The 21,965-nt window shown below is 40.0% G+C and overlaps 3 protein-coding genes across 5 annotated transcripts in view; 1 reads left to right on the top strand and 2 right to left on the bottom strand.

The window, feature by feature from the left end:
* The window catches only part of LOC306869600 (uncharacterized protein), a 30,746-nt gene extending 23,314 nt beyond the window's left edge, over positions 1-7,432 (top strand). For 2 of the 3 annotated variants that reach the window (XM_079416393.1, XM_079416394.1), the window contains exons 14-19: positions 88-231; positions 583-713; positions 2,128-2,239; positions 2,440-2,569; positions 2,920-3,041; positions 7,111-7,432. In XM_079416393.1, coding sequence (XP_079272519.1) covers positions 88-231; positions 583-713; positions 2,128-2,239; positions 2,440-2,569; positions 2,920-3,041; positions 7,111-7,161 — 690 coding nt within the window. In that variant the 3' untranslated portion in view covers positions 7,162-7,432. The remainder of the gene's footprint in view (positions 1-87; positions 232-582; positions 714-2,127; positions 2,240-2,439; positions 2,570-2,919; positions 3,042-7,110) is intronic. The other variant, XM_079416395.1, reaches the window with a different exon arrangement.
* Positions 7,212-15,495, bottom strand: LOC306869617 (transgelin-3-like). Its single transcript, XM_079416423.1, has 5 exons — positions 14,319-15,495; positions 13,608-13,837; positions 12,654-12,828; positions 11,000-11,102; positions 7,212-9,615 (listed from the first exon to the last, which is right to left on the bottom strand). The coding sequence occupies exons 2-5, from the start codon at positions 13,785-13,787 to the stop codon at positions 9,432-9,434; spliced, it is 642 nt and encodes a 213-aa protein (XP_079272549.1). The 5' UTR covers positions 13,788-13,837; positions 14,319-15,495; the 3' UTR covers positions 7,212-9,431.
* LOC306869619 (uncharacterized protein C3orf85-like) lies at positions 14,461-21,788 on the bottom strand. Its single transcript, XM_079416426.1, has 6 exons — positions 21,769-21,788; positions 21,326-21,405; positions 21,068-21,192; positions 15,673-15,758; positions 15,550-15,586; positions 14,461-14,585 (listed from the first exon to the last, which is right to left on the bottom strand). Exons 2-6 carry the CDS (start codon positions 21,369-21,371, stop codon positions 14,532-14,534), a joined length of 348 nt encoding a protein of 115 aa, XP_079272552.1. The 5' UTR covers positions 21,372-21,405; positions 21,769-21,788; the 3' UTR covers positions 14,461-14,531.
* Positions 21,789-21,965: the final 177 nt, after the last annotated feature.

The following is a 21,965-nucleotide window of genomic DNA, read 5'->3' as shown; positions in this document are numbered from 1 at the left end:
TTGAGAATATTGTTATTCCAAATGTAAATGATTACCAAATTAAATTAAAATGATTGTGGTGGTTTCAATCCTTCACACCATGTTTAGAGCCCTAGTGGGAGGTCCGTTTTCATCAGCTGTCTTCCCAACCAGAGGTACCAACGACAGAAATACACCGAAAAATCCCTCTTCAAACTGACTAAACCTTTTGGAAAACTGACTGGCTACTCTCTGCACAGGTATCAAGGAACGGTACGTATACACACATTTCTCCTCATCAATATCTGTACTGCAAAAAAAAAAAAAATCTTCAAATTACCTAAACATTCTTAAATTGATGCAAAAAGTAAAATACCCCCCCCCCCCCTCCCCCCGCGTCATTTTGCTTATCTAGTAAATGCCTCTTAATTTAAGACTTTTTAGATATTTTGACTAGAAACTGGACAAAAATACTAAGTAAGCAAAGTCTTTTTTTTTTGTGCTCCGCAAAAAATGTGTGATGAGCAGCAGAGCAAAATTTGCAAATATTGACTTTTTCTTGAGTGTCATCATAACCTTTTCATGTTATTTGTTTTTCCTGTGCCTCTACTTGTTACTTCTCAGTGTTACATGCAACTGGAAAGTACAAAGGCAGCTGAAAAAATGCTTGCACAGTACAGTCGGAGGCCTTGCAAATTTTGGGGGTCGGTGCTGAAGATAGCGATGTGTAGGAAAGGGGATTCTCTGATTCGCTGGTAGGTACATGTGGATCATTCATTACAGTGCAGTGTTGAAATCAGGTTCTCATTAAAACCATTGCTAAGTAGAGTGGATACACAAATGAGAAAATACATTTCCATTGTTGACTCGGAGGCAATAGCAAGAATGTACAGTTGGCCCCAGACAGTATTTGGGCACACTTAAAAATCTCATTGAAGTAGAAATCTGCAAACAATTCCTGCTGGAGCAGTTTTTAGAACTAACTTCACTTTTCTGTAGAACAGGTCATTAAAGGAATAGTTCACCCAAAAATGAAATTATGCTGAAACTTTACCCACCCTCAGGCTATCCAAGATGTAAATGTTTCTTCAACAAAACAGATTTGGAGAAATTAAGCATTTCATCACTTGCTCACCAATGGATTCTCTGCAGCGAATGGGTGCCATCAGAATAGGAGTCCAAACAGCTGATAAAAACATCACAATAATCCACAAGTAATCCAAACAACTCCAGTCCATCAATTAAATGCTTCCTCTAGTAAAAAAGTCCATCCCCCTGTTGTATTTAAACCACAGACGTATTTGCTTAATATAAGCATATTTCCCTCCTGATTAAGACGAGAGAACTTTTTCACTGGAGGAATCAATATTATCGCTAGAGGACTTGTTTTTGTCAGAAGCAACCATTGAAAGTTAATAACATCTAGATGATGAATTTGTTTCTAAAAAAAAACATGCAGCTTTTTGCCTGACAAGACATTAATTGATGGTCTAGAGTTGTGTGGATTACTTGTGGATCATTTTGATGTATTTATCAGCTGTTTAGACTCATTCTGAACGGCACCCATTCACTGCAGAGGATCCATTGGTGAGCAAATCATGTAATGCTAAATTTCCCCAAATGTCTTCTGATGAAGAAACAAACTAATCTACATCTTGGATGGTCAGAGAGGTGAGTACATTTTCAGTTTTGAGCTTTTCCTTCAACTTGACACATTCAGATATTTTTTCTTTAGTTAGACTAGTTTTGTTGTTTTATTTGGAAAATAACAGAATGCTTTTTTGATACATATGTTTGCTTTTGCTATTTATTTTTTTTTTTTAATAAATGCCACTGACATTTTAAGTGCCATTTAAGGTGACATCAGAAATAAGGAAACATTATAAACTACTATGTAAATATATTATCAGCAATATGATTTCAGGTGTTTATAAACATTCTTTGTAACTGACTAGCTTAACTACATTTTACAAAATGACTTGAGCCAAATGCAGACACAGACTTTCATATAAAATTTGAAACTAGGAAAACCATCTTAGTGCAGGAACATTTTTGATGTGCTGCTTTTGCATGAGTGTGCATGTAATGTAACAACCATTGGGAAAGTAACAAAGAAATGATTATTTTCTATCTGTAGTGACATCTTCGATTTATGCTCTTTTATTATAGGAGATACCCTGAAAATGCAGAGGAAAGAGAGTTAAAAAAGCAAACAAAAGAAATTAAACCAAGCACTGAAAGGACAGAAAATGACGAGGTAATCAAGACTGGTGCAAAGGAGGTGAACATTAACATCTTGGACACATTTGACTAAATCTGCTCTTGTGCTTTAAATAGAAACATTTTGATTTAAAGAGTCATGCTTAAATGCAGAACTAAAACGTTTTTAAATGGGTGAGTTGAAGGAAAGGTAGCCAAGTGTCAGGCATGTATGATATCTCTGTCGGTAAAAATCATATAAGAGAAAATGTGTGTGTGCAGAACAAGCACAGTTCTTTACCGGATTGTGAAGCTGTTGGTAGGGATCCAGTTTGTGAAAATAAAGGTTCGGAAGAGGATAGTGAACTGGACAAAACCCCTCTGAACCCTTATCAACCAGACCAAACTGTGGGTAAGTCCATCACTTGCTTGTTTCGGGGAACTAAATTAGCTCCTACTTCAGAGTAGGGTCTATATTGGCTATAATTATTTGACTATTCACAATTTTGCTTTACATGCATTTAACACAAAAATTTGTGGTAACTTCCTAAAATGTTGTGCTTCATAAACAACAAAAATGACCAAAGAATTTGAATTTGTATTGCCTTTAATGTCTGTTTCTTCAGTTTCTAAAATGTTTTCTAAAAGGTTCAGCATGTTGAAAACCTGTGAAAACGCTTGTAGTGTTTAAAATGCTTCTGCCAATGGATTGTGATTTTTAGTGTCCAAGCAATTAAGAAAAAACTGTATTTCTTATTTCAGGTGTGAACTACGTCATCCCAGTAACTGGTTTCTTTTGCAAGCTGTGTAACACATTCTACACTGATGAGAAGAGAGCAAAATCAGAGCACTGTCGCAGCCTTGAACACTACAACAACCTCAAGGTGACTGCAATAGTGTTAGAAGAGCGATGAAATAATGACACCTGTTACCACATGTCAGTTGAATTGTATGGTAAGGTTAACATGAATATAGAAAAGTAAAATAGGTTGGGAGGATGGGTGACATTTAACTCGAGTCATCTGAAAAAATTGCTAAATTTCTTTACCAAAAAAGTCTTACAAGTATCAAAACAATACCTTATAGCTCAGCATAAAAGCTGTCAATACGGCACAGTCAAGAATAACAGTAAACGTTGCCAACGTTTACCAAACTAGAATAGCTTTGACTCTTGCTGTTGATTTAAATGGTAATATTTTTTTCATTTTTAAGTGTTTACTGTTGATGGCCTTTAATTTTTAACCAGAGATGTACATGCTGCGTTTCTGATGTTCGTTTAATTTTTCCGTCTCCTTTTTCCAGTTGCCAAATCCAGTCACTAGAAATTTGTCAGTTGTGAATTGTTACTACCAAAGCCATTCATTCCTGAACTTTCTACTGTCTGTTACTGGAAATGAAATTTATTGTTGATATGTCCTGATCTCAGTAGAGTTTATTCACACCTTTGGTCCATGAATTGGATCTCGCTCTAAAACATGCTCAATTTGACCCTTTGCAAAAACCCGCCCTCCTTAGTTACTATGTCCGACAAGCCATGCCTCTCTCACACTATACACACCATGTTCTCACGCAGTAAAAAATACATTGCGGAGCAAAGAGGAAATTGGCAACAAGTCGTCAGACAAGACAGAGCAGGTTACTTCTGGTATGAAACAAGGTCTCAGCTTTAAAATGTTATCTTTAAGAAATTCAAACAATAAATACCGTTTTGTGGCTCTTTATTGTGTTGTGACAGATCACTGTATTGCCTCAGTTCAAGTGGCACACGTGAACCGAACGTCTTTTCATATTTACTTAAAGCACAAAATAAACAAATGAACATCATAATGTCGGTACACCAGGCTGTTTTTAAGAGGTGGGTCTTTTAATGATTCTCATTAATCTGCCACTGTTCTGATTAGCTAATGTCAGTATCGATGCCCCCTCGCTATTACGTGTGAGTGTTTTGACAACAATCAAAATAAAGCCGTCATTTCCAGACAAAGCATTATTAAATCATCTACTTATAGTTGATGCAGCTGCAGATATAGTACCGCTTCATCTTACAACAAATGTTTCTTTGTGAACTCTCCATGACACGTGTCTCGTTTACAAAACCATATACTCAGTCCTCTGACATGATCCGCAATGTCATTAAAGCAAACTATCCACTTGTTCCTTACGTTGGGAACCTTCTGATATCTGTACAAAGACGAGAACTAACTTTAAAGCGAACGTTCTTTCTCTCCATTTGTCCTGATGACAGACTCGAGTGTGTCAGAAAGTGAACGCGCATCTGTATACTGTATCCAGTGTGGACAAGATAGCGTCAGTGATTGTAATTTCTATTTACTTTTGACGCAATGCAACACTCGCAGCGTGATCAAGTGCCTTCTGTTAGCAGCTGAATGCCAGTGGGCGGGGCCTGTGTCGATGTGTTGCTCTGGAGCAGGTAGTGTTTATGCAAATGACTGTGCCCAGCTGACGTCACCTTGTTCCTATGGATCCAAAACGAGCTGTTTTCTGAGGATTATTACATAAATGCTTTTTTTATTGATGATGAGGCCATTTGAAGTCATGAAACTTGCAGGATGTATTAAGCATACAAACACCTCTTCTGTATTAAAAGATCAAGGGAAAATTGGTTTCCCATGTCATGACCCCTTTAAAGATGATTTTTAACTTGTGGCTCCTCACAATACAGGTCCTTCTCAAAAAATTTGCATATTGTGATAAAGTTAATTATTTTCTGTAATGTACTGATAAACATTAGACTTTCATATATTTTAGATTCATTACACACAACTGAAGTAGTTCAAGCCTTTTATTGTTTTAATATTGATGATTTTGGCATACAGCTCATGAAAACCCAAAATTCCTATCTCAAAAAATTAGCATATTTCATCCGACCAATAAAAGAATGTCCACTATGTTCATTTATGCACTCAATACTTGGTCGGGAATCCTTTTGCAGAAATGACTGCTTCAATGCGGCGTGGCATGGAGGCAATCAGCCTGTGGCACTGCTGAGGTGTTATGGAGGCCCAGGATGCTTCGATAGCGGCCTTAAGCTCATCCAGAGTGTTGGGTCTTGCGTCTCTCAACTTTCTCTTCACAATATCCCACAGATTCTGTATGGGGTTCAGGTCAGGAGAGTTGGCAGGCCAATTGAGCACAGTAATACCATGGTCAGTAAACCATTTACCAGTGGTTTTGGCACTGTGAGCAGGTGCCAGGTCGTGCTGAACAATGAAATCATCTCCATAAAGCTTTTCAGCAGATGGAAGCATGAAGTGCTCCCAAATCTCCTGATAGCTAGCTGCATTGACCCTGCCCTTGATAAAACACAGTGGACCAACACCAGCAGCTGACATGGCACCCCAGACCGTCACTGACTGTGGGTACTTGACACTGGACTTCAGGCATTTTGGCATTTCCCTCTCCCCAGTCTTCCTCCAGACTCTGGCACCTTGATTTCCGAATGACATGCAAAATTTGCTTTCATCCGAAAAAAGTACTTTGGACCACTGAGCAACAGTCCAGTGCTGCTTCTCTGTAGCCCAGGTCAGGCGCTTCTGCCGCTGTTTCTGGTTCAAAAGTGGCTTGACCTGGGGAATGCGGCACCTGTAGCCCATTTCCTGCACACGCCTGTACACGGCGGCTCTGGAGGTTTCTACTCCAGACTCAGTCCACTGCTTCCGCAGGTCCCCCAAGGTCTGGAATCGGTCCTTCTCCACAATCTTCCTCAGGGTCCGGTCACCTCTTCTCGTTGTGCTGCGTTTTCTGCCACACTTTTTCCTTCCCACAGACTTCCCACTGAGGTGCCTTGATACAGCACTCTGGGAACAGCCTATTCGTTCAGAAATTTCTTTCTGTGTCTTACCCTCTTGCTTGAGGGTGTCAATGATGGCCTTCTGGACAGCAGTCAGAACGGCAGTCTTACCCATGATTGCGGTTTTGAGTAATGAACCAGGCTGGGAGTTTTTAAAAGCCTCAGGAATCTTTTGCAGGTGTTTAGAGTTAATTAGTTGATTCAGATGATTAGGTTAATAACCCATCATATTTGGGTTTTCATGAGCTGTATGCCAAAATCATCAATATTAAAACAATAAAAGGCTTGAACTACTTCAGTTGTGTTGTAATGAATCTAAAATATATGAAAGTCTAATGTTTATCAGTACATTACAGAAAATAATTAACTTTATCACAATATGCTAATTTTTTGAGAAGGACCTGTATATTTAGGTCTTATGCAGGAGGACCTGTATATTGAGGTCTGTGCAAGAGGCATTATTTACAACATTACAAACATTAAAGTTTTGCATCATTATTGGGTGCTTTAGTAATATAATTGTGTATATGAAGTCATTGCTTGATTACATAAATTGGTGCATCGGTTATTTGAACCAGTTCATTGAAACAAACTGTCTGAAAGAACCAGTTTGTGAAAAAGAATTGGACTTCCCCGTTTTTCTGAGGCTCTGGATTACAGATATACACATAATATTGTAAATTATATTCAGTTTCTTGCACAGACTGATAATTTCACTTCATAAGAGCTCAATATATCATCAAGAGCCACGGGTATTCATTTTGTGTTGCCTGTATATGCTTTTTTGACTCTCAAAGTGACGGCAGCCATAAGCTTGCATTTTACGAATCACCAAGGACCACGGTTTCAGCTAAAAACCTCCTTTTACTCTTCTACTAAAGAAAAAAAACACCTACATCTTGCATAGCCTGAGGATGAGTTCATTTTTGGGTGAACTATCCTTTTAGTAGTGTTCTGTTAAGGAATATGTTGAACAAAATTATAACTAGTATGTGTTGTGCCATCCATAATTTATTAAGTCCAGTCATGAAACTCTGCATGGCACAAGCTGGCATCCAATCTTCCAGCCAATGAAACAACATGCTTCCTATGCCTCTCGTCCTGGTTATGTGGATGAACTTACATATTGTTTTGATTTTCAGCTTAAACATGCTGAAGTGTTGGAAGAGGCTGATGGACACCCAGATGGCTGAGTTAAAGACGACAAAGACATTGTACTTTTGATCCATTGTTTTTTTTATTTGTTTTCATTCCAGTTAGTTTCCATATTCTTTCTGTTCAAATCTTTTTTTTCAACGTGTTACAAGAGTGACTGAGTGTGTGTGAGAGGCAGATTTTGTGCATTAAATTGTGAAGCCATTGTGATGGTTTGGATGTTTAACAGTAAGCAGAACGAACATGTATATCAGCTGAATGAGAATGTTACGCTGAGCTCTTGAAATAAACTCACGTTTGTTTACTGTCACCTGTATGCATTGTATGAAAGCGTCTCCATTTCTACCTTGACAAGAGCAGGTTACTTTGTTATGCAGGCCTCTTCAGTGGTCATGGCCGGTTATGAAATACACTGTGTGTGAGAGTGCAGGTTTACTTTGACATAACACTGAAATCTAAACCTCACAGTATTAAATTATTTGTAAAGAAATTGGCCCCGAAACTGTATGAATGAGTTTACCATTTACCATAAATTCAGCAGACATTACAAATGTATCTCACCACAAACTAATATACTATACCTTGCAGTTTGTGAAGGTCAGAATTAAATGAACGTGTAATGATGTGTACAAGTAGAGGCACATTTGTGAATACAGTTGTTCACTTTTGTGTAAATATATCAACCAATGTTCCAATTTAAACAAAATGGTCAGGTGAAGAGTTTACCTTCCACAAACACATACACAACTACCAGTGAATAGTAAGATATATTTGCAACAATTATCGAAATGATACATTTGTGCACGTAACTGAAAATTGAGAATAATATCTAGTCCTCTCTTTACAATAGTCAAACAATGTTGAATAAAAAAAATATATCTACATTCCAATAAATTTAAACTAAGACATTTAGTAAATAGCAAAAATGTTGGTTAATACATTTTTTTCTAATGAAGTAATGGATTTAAAATCAAACCACAAAAATAAAAACAAGAAACAGATCTAAACAGCCAAACATTTCAGTCATGACAATTGGAAAGTATTTTGATTGTCAAAGGTACTGTGTATAGATACAAATGTGAAACTTCACAATAAATAAATATAATAATCTGCAATACAGTCCTAGCATCGGAAGCACATTTACTTAACATGCACAAAATTAACAAAAGTTGAAAATAGCTGCATTTAAAATGACTTTTAATAAATACCACATTCTTTACTTGATTCAAACTCTTAAACACACGATTCTTTTCTCATATCACTGGAATGTATCCACCTTTTTCTTCAATGCGGAAGTAAACCTATGGGCGAGATTTCCGTTTCATTAGCTGCTATAGGTAAATAACGAGAAGAATAACAATGTGCAGTAAACGGTAACACTTTGCACTACAAATCAGTGTCTTCATAATTAAGATAATACATTAAAATAATATGGTAAGACACCAATTTTCAGTATCAAGCAGCAAAACAAACTTTTGTACAGCTAAAAATAGCTGGACGCGAATGAGACTGGAAGCTAGACCCATAGAATTTACAAATGGCAGCAGCCATTTTTACAGCAAGAAAAAGGTGGATAGCATCAGTTCGTTGCAGTGACATCAGAATTTTCAGCACAACAATGACATTTTTTGAAGACATTATTGAATGAGTCGATTAGTTTGGCGCGTTCTGCTAGCAGGAATAGGAACCTTTATAGTTAGTATACATCAACAATAATGTACATTTTGTAGCAACTGAGCACAGTATCACTTTACTCAAATACATTTATATTTTAAGCACTGTTTATTTTGTATATCTTGACACACTGATTGATTACATATGGCTTTAAGTAAAAGTAGACATTTTTTCAGAATGTTCCTATTGCACAGCATGCACAACTCAATTCAGCCCGACTCATAAAGCATGGGCTTGCAACGCCGATATTCTGGGTTTAATTTCACACAATTCCTTAAATGGACTTTTATGTTGCTTTGGATAAAAGCATCAGCCAAATGCGTATTTATAAATAAACGTTCAAGTACCAGATTGTAAGATTACCATTCTTAAAGAGCTACATGTTTACAGAAATGCACATTTCATCTTTAAGAGTTGAGCCTTTTGATACTATTTTCAATTTAAATGGCTTATTTTGCACATGGCACAGGTGCATTGTGGGTAAAGGGACAACTCTCTAATGTGTGTTATTCAAGGACTGCTGTAAGCAGCAACAGTCCACAGTTTATCTATATACACACACATTCCTTCTACTGGAGCTCTAGATTTGGCTTTTGGCTCCAGTACAGATTTTAAATACCAAACTGTATGGTGTTTAGGGATTGCTCTGATGTCCATTGTGTCGAGGAGAGTCATACCGCATGATTTGCCGTGGGGTGCCGTACCCTACCATGCCAGATTGAGATGCTCCACGATTGCTTCCCATTTGCAAGCCGATAAGACTGCGACCATGACGCAGCTGCTCCTCAGAAAACTCCCTCTTGTGGACCTTGGCTTTCCTAAAACACAATAAAAACATTAAAATGCAGGAACTTTGTGCTTAGATGTTGCATGAGCTGGAGTAGCTGTATTTGATTTAGTCCCGTAGATCCAGACTTCTGACTGTTGGCATAAAGTCTGGTCCAATTTTCAGACAACAGCAAATAAATGTGTTGATTTTCTCTGGTCTTTCTTTTGAAAAATAACAAAAAGATTGTTTTTGTCACTGATAACATGACAGAATGTTCAGAATGTATTTCAAAGATCCAAAGCCATTAACCTCGCAACTAATTCTTTCTTCATACGTGCTCATTGGCATTTTGTAATGTCATAGTTGTGACTCTTGCAGACACTCTACTGTCTTGTGCCCTATATAGTCCACATAAAGTGCAGATGTTGTGTTGAAACACTGAATTTTAAGTATAAATTAAAACTGCTTTTTTTCTTATTTTCTGTCACTGATTTTGGCCTTTAAGTTAGTTTAAGCCAATGCGGTGCCACTGGTTATCTAAAAAAAATCTAATGCTCAAGACATGAAAATGGTATATAAGCTCATTTTTGTCACATAAGAAAAAAATCATGCTTTGGTAAAAAAATTATTGGCATAAAGGCTGAAATTATGAGATACAAAGACATAATTATGACATAAAAAGTCATTATGACAAAAAGTTGAAATTATGAGGTGAAACGTAAAAATTATCTATTTTGGCTTTTTATGTCATCCTCGCATCTTTTTATCTCATATTTATGAGGACCTCGAGCTCGATGAGGGTCTCCCAAAGGTGCATCTACACTGTTGTTTTGCTGCCCACAAGGCTATGGATCTGTCACGAAAGCCTACGTATTTTAACTTCAATAAATCATAAATTGATATATAGGCAATAGCCAATTTAGATAACATCAAAAGCACTTACCAATGATTATTTGAAATGAAAATAATCCATTTGTAATGAATCAGCAGTTCTTACAGAAGGTCTCTTGCACTGTTCAAACTCTAATTACCTACATCACTTAATGCATGACTGACTTAAAGCCAGCTAGATAGCCTCTGCAAAGACTGCACCCACCAGGTACAAATAAAACAATTTGATTGGCTGAAGAATCTGAATTTAGATTCTATTCGTTTGCATGGTTGGCAATTCTGCACGGGCTGTGATGGCTAAGTTCTGATTAGATAACCTTTCACCACTTTTCATTTGTGCACTGACAAAGCCTCAAAGGACATAATCAGGAGCTGAAAGTGAATATACATAGGAAATTAAAGATAAACAAAATTTATTTTTAGACTTTTTACACCAGGAAAGGCGGCTTTGCTGCAGAGACCCAGAGAGTTTCCTGACCGGGGGTCTCAGTCCATCTATGGGCAAAGTGCAAATGGGTGACACCCTTCTTTGTCCAGCTCACCTATGAAACCAGTCTTTGTCCCCACGGTAATGTCCATCATCCTTAGTCAGAGCTTCACTTCCCAGAGCCATCAGTGTCCCCTGGACTGCAGCCATGTCCTTTCCTTTAAAACAGAGCAAAAAGCCTTATGAACATGATACCTGTGACACAGTGCTTGCCATTTTGTACAGTCCTATATACACCATGTTAATGACAATAGTTAAATCAGGAATTCTCAACTCTGGCCCTGGAGGTCCACTTTCCTGCAGAGTTTAGAGTTTAGATTATATAAAAGGGGCAGTAAGGTGGATATTGTTAATAATAGGCCCATTTCTATCCTTTGCATGTTGTCAGAGATAATGAAAATGCAAAGCAGAAAATAATTTAAAAAAAAATACTGAAAATATGAACTGCATGATCTGTAGACATGTATGTTATATGACTGATAGGATAAGAACAATGGTTGATAGTGGTAAATTATGCAATTATGTTAGATATTAGAAGGCTTTTGATACTGTAGAATAGATCATTCCATTTTATTGTATAATTTAAGGGCAATGAAGAGGCTATTTGGTGGGTACAATCTTATCTTGAAAATAGAAGCCAGAGAGTAGATGTTAAAGGTATATTGTCTAGCTTGTTACCAATTACCTGTGGTGTTCCTCAAGGAATCGTTTTAAGTCCTTTATTTTTTCTAATATAAATTATCTTAAATAAGCATATTTGGCAGAACTCTTCATTCAGATGATGCAGCAATTTTAGCGTCTCATCAAAGGAAAAGACACCTTGAGGATAGAAAGTCTTGTCAGTTACAAGAGGTGTCCACTTGGTTTTTGGGTAATAAACTTTCCTTAAATTTCCTACATTAGGTAAGACTCAGTCATTATCTTTGCCTTAAGAGGGAGACTGCATAAGAATGCTGATTTATGATGAAGTTCGATGATAAGGTTATAGAATCAGAGAATTGTGTGAATTATTGAGGATGTCTTCTTGATAATAATTTAACAGGTGGATTTATAGGTAGAAATGCTTTTAATAAAATATGCGGTAGAATTCAATTGGATTTACTGGATGTTCATACCTAAAGTTGTTGTCAGGTGCATCCATACAACTACACTTCAATTATGCAGCCTTTTTGGTACAGCAGTTGTTCAAATTAGTCATTTGAGTTCTTTTTTTTTTTTTTTTTTTTTTTTGTATGTGTTGTTTTGGTCATTTTTAAAAATGTATAGTATGTGATGTTTGTGTTATTTTAAAATTAGTATAGGATAGGGACATTGTGATAACACCGAACACCACAATGGAAATAAGCCATAGGTTTTATTCTGTTTATTTTATCCTCAACAATTTTTTAATTGTATGGGATATTTGTGCGTTTCTTGTATAGTTTTGTAAACTTGCCAAATAAGTTAAAATCAGATCAAATCAAATCATACTTTAGGTAAAGCACTTACTTCTGTGGACCGAAATGTCTTCACTATTTCAAAATGAATTAATGAAGTGAAACCTTTCAAACATGTGAGCGAAACCTCACTAGTAAAACAGGTTTAAAAAAGATGCTCATCTTTAAATCTACTGATCATAGTTTGGGTGCTGGTTTAGATGTAGTGGAGGGAAGATGCATTTGTGTGTGTATGTGTGTGTGTGTGTGTGTGTGTGTGTGCACGTGTGCTACCTTCCCAAAGATCAACCGTTTGGAATATGTCTCTTCTACTGACACCATAGTCTTCAGCAGCCTGCAGGAACTGAGAAATCTTTTCCATTTGCTTAAAGACCATACTACTTTCTGAAATTTTCTTAATTGGTTCCTCACCACTGGGGTACAGACTGTTAATGAGCCGGCAGAGAATCTGGGAAGGGGTTAAGAGACAGGAAGAGTGAAAGGAGGAACATATTTCATTTAAGTTCTGCCAGATTCTAAATAATGCATCCTAGTGATTACTAAAACAATAACTAAGCGACAGAAAGGTGTATCCTGTAAAATAACTCCATCTCAGTTTTTGCATGTTATTAAAATAGCAGTAGCAAATTTACAATTAGTGCTTCACAAATTATAGTACAGTGTTTCTCAGACATGCATTAATGCCAAACTATTTCCGGTGAATTTGTGTATCTATGAAGTGTGTATCCATGCATACTTGTTCAGTTAATATTACCCAAACTTTTTTCAAAAATGCAAAAGTGGCAAGGATTCATTTTTTTTTCCACAAAGTGAAGTACACTTCATTTGATACAAAATGTCCAGAATACGTGAATAATATTACTGAAGTATATTTTACAAGAAAATACTATTTTAGCTATTCTACTTCAACATTTTTGTTAATTGCTGTTTCTTTGTAATTAATTCTAAAATACTAGTAATTTCTGAGTGAAAAATTGTTTCAAATTTTTCCCACATTCACGATGCCGTTGTACAGTGTCATAATCATGCCACATGATTATTATATTATTCTGCAATGCGATTATCGTTCCAGATTATGATTCCAGCTCTCAGATGTGTAAAATATAGGGAAAGGTTAATTAAATTGTTTTAAGTTCCCCATGTTAAAAATTAGCTGACATTAATATTTCAATTGTAAATGACCTCTTAAACACCTCCCTATAATTTCCTTGGTTATTCAACACCTACTGTTCCACTCATGAGCCATTTCTGGAAGTTCTGTTTGCCAGGTTCAGGTCGCTCCAAATCATCGCCACACTGGGCCAGGATCCATTCCACAAGCCGAGCCTCCAAATCCGCATTGTATTTCTGTTCAATCTTCTCTTGGACGTCACGGCTGAGCCCATAGCTTGGTCCCCTGTTTGCCATGGCGGCACTGGGACATTAACACCAACCTACACTGGTAAAAATCTCAACCCCTATAGGGTGGAAACACAACACAACACTTCTTATTTTAAAGCACTATATGCCAATAGACTAAAACAGATTGGCTACAGCTTACTCTGTGACTAACCATACTGACAGGAGAGTTCAACTAAATCTCCAATGATTTTTTCCCGTTCCTGTTTTTCTAACTAGAACTTAATTGCATATCAAGTATTGATAGATTTAATTTGTTTAGCCATACAAAAACTGACGGGCTATTTGTCCTCCAGTGGGTGATATGCAACAAACGTCGAGTGAGTCCCTCCTAGACATGAAACAGCAATACAGTGATATTGACGCTGTTAAATAGACTACAATGACCGCGTATCCATTTGATCACGAAACTGACATAAACGCCAACTTGTGTCCCACAGACTCTAGTTCAAAATGACAACAGGCAACTACATCGCTAACCGATTGTTTAATATCCCCTAATTTATCCACAATGCAGTGAGATATTATGCATCTACTCACTAGTGATGGAGGGAGGCTGTTTGTTGTTTTCCTGGGCCGCGTAATGTCCGTCTGTTGGCACCATGGAGGACCATTCGTATGTATGGGGCAGAAGAAGGGGGTGTGACGCAGCTCAGCATCCGTCATTACGTGGAAACAGCCCAAGCAGAGCATCACGCATCATCCTCGCTGATGGAGCTCTACAGTGTTACATAACACGGAAGGTTGCGCGCATCACTGGCGCGACATGTTGCAGTAAAGCGCGTCTAGCCAAAAAGGCGTTGAAAGCTGTTCGAAAGAATGGCAGAATTGTGTGGATGAAAACATCAGTGTGCGTACACAGAAAAACAGGCCATGATTAAGAGCACGGTATTATAATAAAGTCGGGGATGATGCAATAATATGGTCGCGTATCAATTGCTGCAATCTTTAGGCTACATTCCTCTAATGAACAACAGGCTTTTGAAATGCTGATCTTTAGTTATATTTTAAGCTGCAAATGCAAAATTCTTTATTAAGTAAATGCAAATATCAGCCTACATAACTGATCATATAAATAGGAAGTTGGCAAATAGGCCTAATAGAGATAAACTTTTTCAGCATCAAGAAAACAGCCTATGCGTGTTTTAGTTGCTGACAACGATTTCTAGTCATTTATTTTTTAATTTGTAATAACCTTTTTAGATTTTTTACAGTTAACCATCAGTCAGTACAAAATAGTTTAAAATAATTTGCTTTGATTGGCATGTCGTGCCGTCTATGGAACCTGTTTAAGTGCCACTTAAAATTTAAACCAACAAAAAATACAAATGTAAATAAATAAATGTTCAAATATAAATAAATCTATGTTTTTAGTTTATTTGATTTGTGGTAAAAATTTAAATGAAAATTAATTTTAAAGAGACTTTGTACTACTTTTTTCACAAAGCATTTGCCAAACGCTTTTCTTTATCTGATACATATTTAATAATTACCTAATACAATGATAATTGATTCCTTCATTTCACTTTTACTGTAAGTGCTCTCCCCTAGTCCTTCATACTGTATAAGCGCTTTATACTATGCTGAAAAGCATTGCCGCAAATTAACTGCAATCTCTGAGAGAAGTCTTTGCTAAAAATTGGCTGCTGCTCTGCTCACAACCCTGAGATCAGCAAAGCAGCCTCAGCACTCGCCCCTGACTTAATCAGTCGATAGTTTTCGTCCATATCAATCACTGTTGGCCTGTGTGTGCATCCAGCTGTGCTCTTACATCCCTCAGCATGTCCATGTAGAGCCTATTGGTCTCACTAAGGAGAGAAAGAAGACATTTGTTTCCTTGGTATTTTATTGAATTGCTCTCAATACCATAATTTAAACTATTTAGGATACTCACTCAGCCAGAGAACGGTCAAACACCAGGTTTCCCATGTCCATGTAATACTGAGCATTTGTTCTCAAATCAGTCCAGTATTCATTTGCCTGCCACATAGACAACATGATGCTGTGATATACTAATTTGCCTAATGTCATTAGGAGAATTTATTCATTCATGTGTTGCACTGTATTTTAATTTGTTTTCCATTCATTTTACTATTGTATACATAGGCTTTTAAAAATGTAAGACTGATTATGTCTTAAAGGAATAATTCACCCAAAAATTAAAACGTTCTCACCCTCAAGACATCCTTGATATAGATGAGTTTGTTACTTCATGGGAACAGTTTTGGAGAAATTTAGCATTACATCACTTGCTCACCAATGGATCCTCTGCAGTGAATGGGTGCCGTCAGAATGAGAGTCCAAACAGCAGATAAAAACATCACACAAGTAATCCACACAACTCCAGTCCACCAATTAATGTCTTATAACACGAAAAGCTGTGTTTGTGAGAAATAAATGCTTAAGACATTTTACAAACCATTTAAATTGGATAAAATACAAGTCCTTCATGCATAACATTGCTTTCTCCATTGAAAAAGTAGTTTTATCTGAATTAGGAGAGACATTTGCACAGATCGAGCACTGTTTACAAGCGAAACCAGTCCAAAAACAGTTCTTTACAAACATGTTGGTGGATTTTGATGTAAGAGGACAACAGGGGATAGATTTTTTTTTTCACTGGAGGACGTTTTTATGGACTCATATTTTGTCCAGTTTAAAGATAAAATGCATGAACAATGGGTGTGTTTCCTACAAACACAGCTTTTTACTTCACAAGATGTTAATTGAGGGACTGGAGTGATGTGGATTACTTGTGAATTTATGTTCTGTTTTTATCAGCTGTTTCGACTCTCATTCTGACGGCACCCATTCGCTGCAGAGGACCCATTGCTGAGCAAGTGTGGTAATGCTACATTTCTCCAAATGAACAAACAAACTCATCTACTGTACATCTTGAATGGCCTGAGGGTGAGTAAATTGTCAACATATTTTCATTTTATTGAAGAACTATTTCATTAAGTAGGCTAATTAAATAACAACTATATAAAGCAACATCTTAATTCAAACATCCAGGATAAGTCTAAATCCAGAAAATGATATTTCATGTTTAGAACCTCGTTCCCTAAAGGAGGGAACAGAGACGTCACGTCGGTGACAAACGAATTGGGATCTCGAGTGTAACTAAACGAGCCAATGGACATTTGCATCTGGCTGACACACCCCACAGCACGGGAATAAGAGGCAGCAGGAGCACCGCATTAATTCATGTTGTCGCTGAGGAGCCAAGCTGTTGGCCCGGCAGCTCAGCTGTGGTACAGCGACTGTGGTGATGGGACATGAATATGCCTGCAGGTCCCCCACCCTCTTGTTCGAGGCCAATGCAGTCAGGAGTAGGGTTTTCATAGAAAGAAACTTCAACTAGCAAAGTCTCGAAGGGGGCAGTTTGAAGGGCTCTTAGCACCAATGCCAAATCTCAAGAGGGTAGGGAGGGAGGCCTAGGAGGATTTAACCTTCTGGCCCCCCTAAGGAACCTGACGACCAGATCGTGCTTCCCCACCGATCTCCCCTCTATGGGGTCGTGGTGGGCGGAAATAGCAGCAACGTAAACCTTAAGGGTGGAGGGGAACAGTCTATGCTCCAATACTTGCTGCAAGAAGGAATGCACGACTCTGATCGAACATCTCCGGGGGTCCTCATGGTGAGAGGAACACCATTTGACTAACAGGTTCCACCTCAGTGCATAGGCCTGTCTAGTGGACGGTGCTCGTGCTGAAGCGATAGCAAGTGCTACCTCTTGGGTAGGTCACCTAGAACCTCCGCGTCCCGTCCAGGGACCACACGTGGAGTTTCCACAAGTCTGGTGCCCCGTCTCTAAGAAAGCAGATTCTTCCTCAGAGGAATCGGCCAGGAGGGGCTGTCGCAAGGAGCATGAGTTCTGGGAACCAGGTCCTGTTGGGCCAATATGGAGCCACTAACAGCACCTGCTCCTCGTCCTCCCTGATCTTGAACAGTGTCTGTGCTAGTAGACTCACTGGGGGGAATGCATATTTGTGCAGGACCTGGGGCCAGCTGTGTGCCAGTGCATCCATGCCGAGCGTTGCCTCGGTTAGGGAGTAGAACCACTGGCAGTGGGTGGTTTCTGGAGATGCAAACAGGTCTACCTGAGCAACTCCGAACCGCCTCCAAATCAGCTGAACCGCCTAGGGATGGAGTCTCCACTCCCCTGGAAGTGCTGCTCAAGACAGCTCGTCGGCTGCCCGTTTGAACACTCCTGGGATGTGGATGGCACGAAGGGACCTCAGATGCTTCTGACTCCAGTGGAGGAGGTGGCGGGCGAGTTGCGACATGCGACGGGAGTGTAAACCGCCTTGCTGGTTGATATACGCAACGGTCACAGTGTTGTCCGTGCAGACCAGAAAGTCCCTGCCCCAAAGGCGCCCACTGAGGTGGCTCAGGGGAAGACATACTGCCAGAAACTTGAGGCAATTGATATGCCAACGCAGTTGGCGACCCGTCCATACCCCTGACACTGCGTGCCCATTGTACGTGGCACCCCAGCCGGTGGCCGAGGCATCCATGAATACCACAGCATGCCTGGATACCTGCTACAGGGGCACTCCTGCACGAAAGAACAAGGGAGCGGCAGGCCGGTGTAATCTAAACCCGGTGAGTACCGTGTCGCCATATGGAGCAGACCAAGCGGAACTATCACCACAGCTGTCGAAATATGCCTCAGGAGCCTCTGAAATTATTTCAGTGGAACAGCCGTCCTGCCTGATAAAGTCTTGAGGCAACTGCTGGGCAAAGCTCTCGACAGCGTTGCCGAAGAGGACGGTCTGCGACACGGGAGCATTCAGGAACTGTACCCTCTCATGCTCTTTCATGTCAGCTAGACACAGCCAGAGATGGCGCTCCTGTACCACTAGCATGGACATCGCATGTCCCAGAGTCTATACGGTCACCTTCGTCGCTCGTAGCGCGAGGTCCATCGCAGCACGCAGTTCATGTAGAACCTCCAGGTCGTGACCTACCTTGTGCAGGTCTTTCAGGGCTTTAGCCTGGTGGACCTGCAGTAACGCCATGGTGTGGAGGCCAGAAGATCACCTCTGACTCCACCGGACGTAGCACCGCCCTGGGTGCCGGGACAAACGCTGGATCGCGGCAGAGGCAGAGGGACTCTGCCATGTTTGACATAGCGGAGTCTTTTATGCAACTCCGAGATGGTCATGTTCCCACAAGACGAACATGACCCATCCACGAAAGCTTCCTCAGCATGCTGAATGCCCAGACACGTGAGGCAGCGATCGAAACGCTAGGAAACGACCACACCCAGAAACGCACGGGTGATAAGACATCTTTAAAAAGACGTGATCACCCATGTTGCTCTTTTAGATAATGCTTTTTTAGTGCTGAAGCACGCAGGAGAACTGGTCACCAAATACTCCTGGTGTGGCTGTCTACACGGAAAACAATCTTTCCTTTTTTCCTGTGAGACAGTGACCACCTCTGCTAACTGCCGTCACGCCTGCACTCGCTTGCTTTCTCAGTCACTCGCAGGACAGGAGAGCAGTAGTGATACACCACCGCTCGGCTCTGAAGCAAAAAGATTCATTAATGCGGTGCACCTGCTTCCTCGGTGGGTCGGTGGGGAAGCACGATCTGGTCGTCAGGTTCCTTAGGGGGGCCAGGAGGTTAAATACCCTACCCTCTTGGGATTTGGCATTGGTGCTAATTAGAGCCCTTCAAACTGCCCCCTTCGAGCCTTTGCAGTCAGTCGAGTTGAAGTTTCTTTCTATGAAAACCCTACTCCTAACTGCATTGGCCTCAATCAAGAGGGTTGGGAACCTGCAGGCATTTTCGGTCGACGAATCATGCCTTGAGTTCGGGCCGGCTGACTCCAGTGCAACACTGAGACCCCAGCCTGGCTACGTGCCCAAGGTTCCTACCACTCCCTTCAGGGACCAGATGGTGAACCTGCAAGCGCTGCCCCTGGAGGAGGCAGACCCAGCCCTAACTTTGCTCTGTCTTGTACGTGCACTGCGACAGTACGTGGATAGAATTCAGAGCTTTAGGACCTCAGAACAGCTCGTTGTCTGTTACGGAGGACAGCAGAAGGGGAAGGTTGTCTCCAAGCAGAGGATGGCCCACTGGATAGTGGGTGCCATCACCTTGGCCTATGAAGCACAAGGTGTGCCCTGCCCGCTCAGGCTGTGTGGTCACTCCACTAGGGGTGTCACATCATCCTGGGCGCTGTCTCATGGTGCCTCGCTAGCAGACATCTAGAGGGCTGGGTGACTCCTAACACTTTCGCTAGGTTCTATAGCCTGCGTGTCGAACCGATTTCTTCCTGTGTTCTCATCTCAAATAGGTAGTGGCACTGAGAGTCCCGGTTCAGAGTTGGTTTGCGGCATCCTAAAAGCCTAAAATCTCTAGAGAGTTCCCTGACCAGGCAAACCCTGTCGAGTCCTCCAGCACTCCGGCGGCCAAATGTGGCGGAGTGTCGGGCGCCAGACCTTCAGCCAATGAATTATTGAAATCTGGTGTGAGGCTAGTGCCTATGTGAGTGACTCTGTTGGGATCCCATATGTTATTCCACGGTACACTTACTAGGGCCATAAGTGCACGCTTTCCCAGTGTTATCCAAGTTCCACATGTTTGGGTTGCTCGAGGAACAGCAGTAGTCGACCTTCTCTGTGTAGAGCCCGGTCCTATCGTCTGCCTTATAGGAAGGACCAGGTGGCCAACACAGGGCACTGGAGGGGGCAGCTCCTCTGGCGCTTTGGTAGGGATCCCAATTCGTCGGTCACCGACGTGACTCGGAATTACCGACTGAAAGGGAACGTATTGGTTACGTATGTAACCCTCGTTCCCTGAAGGAGGGAACGGAGGCGTCATGTCCCATCGCCACAGTCGCTGTACCACTGCTGAGCTGCTGGGTCACCGGCTCGGCTCCTCAACGAACACATGAATTAATGCGGTGCACCTGCTGCGTCTTATACCCGCGCTGCGGGGTGTGGCAGCCAGATTCGAAATACCGCATACCAATGTCCATTGGCTCGTTTAGTTACATTAGAAGTGGATTGGTCTCTCTGGGGGAATCCCAATTCATCGGTCACTGATGTGACTCGGAGTGACCGACTGAAAGGGAACAAATAGAACCTTTTTACCAGGCTAAATAGTGCTATAGCTTTTAGAGAATCGAAATATGATGCAAGTAAAGGGTATTTTAGGTCCAATTCACTAATTCATTTCGCTCATCACATCATACAATCACTATAATCAGCTGATCAATACAAGCAGCTTTTACCAAACACATTCAGTCTGAGGCTAGTGTTGCTAGTGTTCACCTGCTCCTGTAAGGTGTAACCCGATTGGTTCTGGGCATAACTGGGGTCCCAGTAGCCAGACTGCCTCTTTAGATGTAAAAATTTCTTGGCCTGCTCCCCCTTCACAAATGGAGCAGCAAATGCACCTATGAGAAATCTTGATTATTGATTTGTTAACAAAATAAGTTTAATAAAATTCCCATTTACATGCACACAGTAAGTTCTTTGTAATGTTATTTACTATATACAGGCAAAATTAAATTGCACTGATTAACTCACCACTTATGAGAGTCATCAGAATCACTATATGCCTCATGCTTTTCATTTGTGCACAAGCAAGTAAAATGTCTTTGTGGTCTCTACGTAAATAAAATCAATATACATTATCAATACACATTTTAAAACTCTGTATGACAAAGCACACTGTCTAACTGGAATCATAAACATATTATTGTATAAAATTACACTATAGTCATATCACTAAAGTATAAAAAAATGTAAACCTCAAGATATGCACATTGAAAATTATTTTGGAGAGCTGGCTCCCAAGAACATAAGTAACCAACATTACACTGACTACAACTATTGAAAGTCACAAGCTCATTTTAAAAAAAGGCACACATAAACGAAAATGGTAAAAAAAAAAAAAAAAGTATAAAAAGCAACCCGAATTGACCCATGTTTTGGGTAGTTTTGAAGTATTGCAGAGTTCAGAGTTTTACCTGTGCTGTTGGAGGCTGAAGTCTGAAGAGCAATGATCACGAGAGGCAGTGAGTAGAATTTGGAGCTGTGGTGTGAGAGCAAATAGAGCACTTTCAGCACAGATCTGAATACACAACTCTGTGGGAAATGTGACCACAGATATTAACAATTCAACCAGAACAGCATCAACATTCACATATCTTAAAGTAAATATATC

This window comes from Barbus barbus (assembly GCF_936440315.1).
Source record: "Barbus barbus genome assembly, chromosome: 5".
In the NCBI taxonomy this organism is placed as follows: domain Eukaryota; kingdom Metazoa; phylum Chordata; class Actinopteri; order Cypriniformes; family Cyprinidae; genus Barbus; species Barbus barbus.
The sequence above is the reverse complement of the archived record's forward strand: the minus strand, read 5'-3'. Positions and strand labels throughout refer to the sequence as shown.

What these genes read in the sequence shown, in the direction of transcription:
- LOC306869617 (XM_079416423.1), bottom strand. Translation starts at nt 13,787, where the DNA reads ATGGCAAACAGGGGACCAAGCTATGGGCTCAGCCGTGACGTCCAAGAG. An exon ending in AACGGTTGATCTTTGGGAAG is followed by an intron (nt 11,103 to 12,653) that starts GTAGCACACGTG and finishes TCTGTTTTAAAG; the next exon opens with GAAAGGACATGGCTGCAGTC. An exon ending in GACAAAGACTGGTTTCATAG is followed by an intron (nt 9,616 to 10,999) that starts GTGAGCTGGACA and finishes ATTGTGTTTTAG; the next exon opens with GAAAGCCAAGGTCCACAAGA.
- LOC306869619 (XM_079416426.1), bottom strand. Translation starts at nt 21,371, where the DNA reads ATGAAAAGCATGAGGCATATAGTGATTCTGATGACTCTCATAAGTG. An exon ending in GTTACACCTTACAGGAGCAG is followed by an intron (nt 15,759 to 21,067) that starts GTGAACACTAGC and finishes TCTATGTGGCAG; the next exon opens with GCAAATGAATACTGGACTGA. An exon ending in ACATGGACATGCTGAGGGAT is followed by an intron (nt 14,586 to 15,549) that starts GTAAGAGCACAG and finishes TCTTTCGAACAG; the next exon opens with CTTTCAACGCCTTTTTGGCT.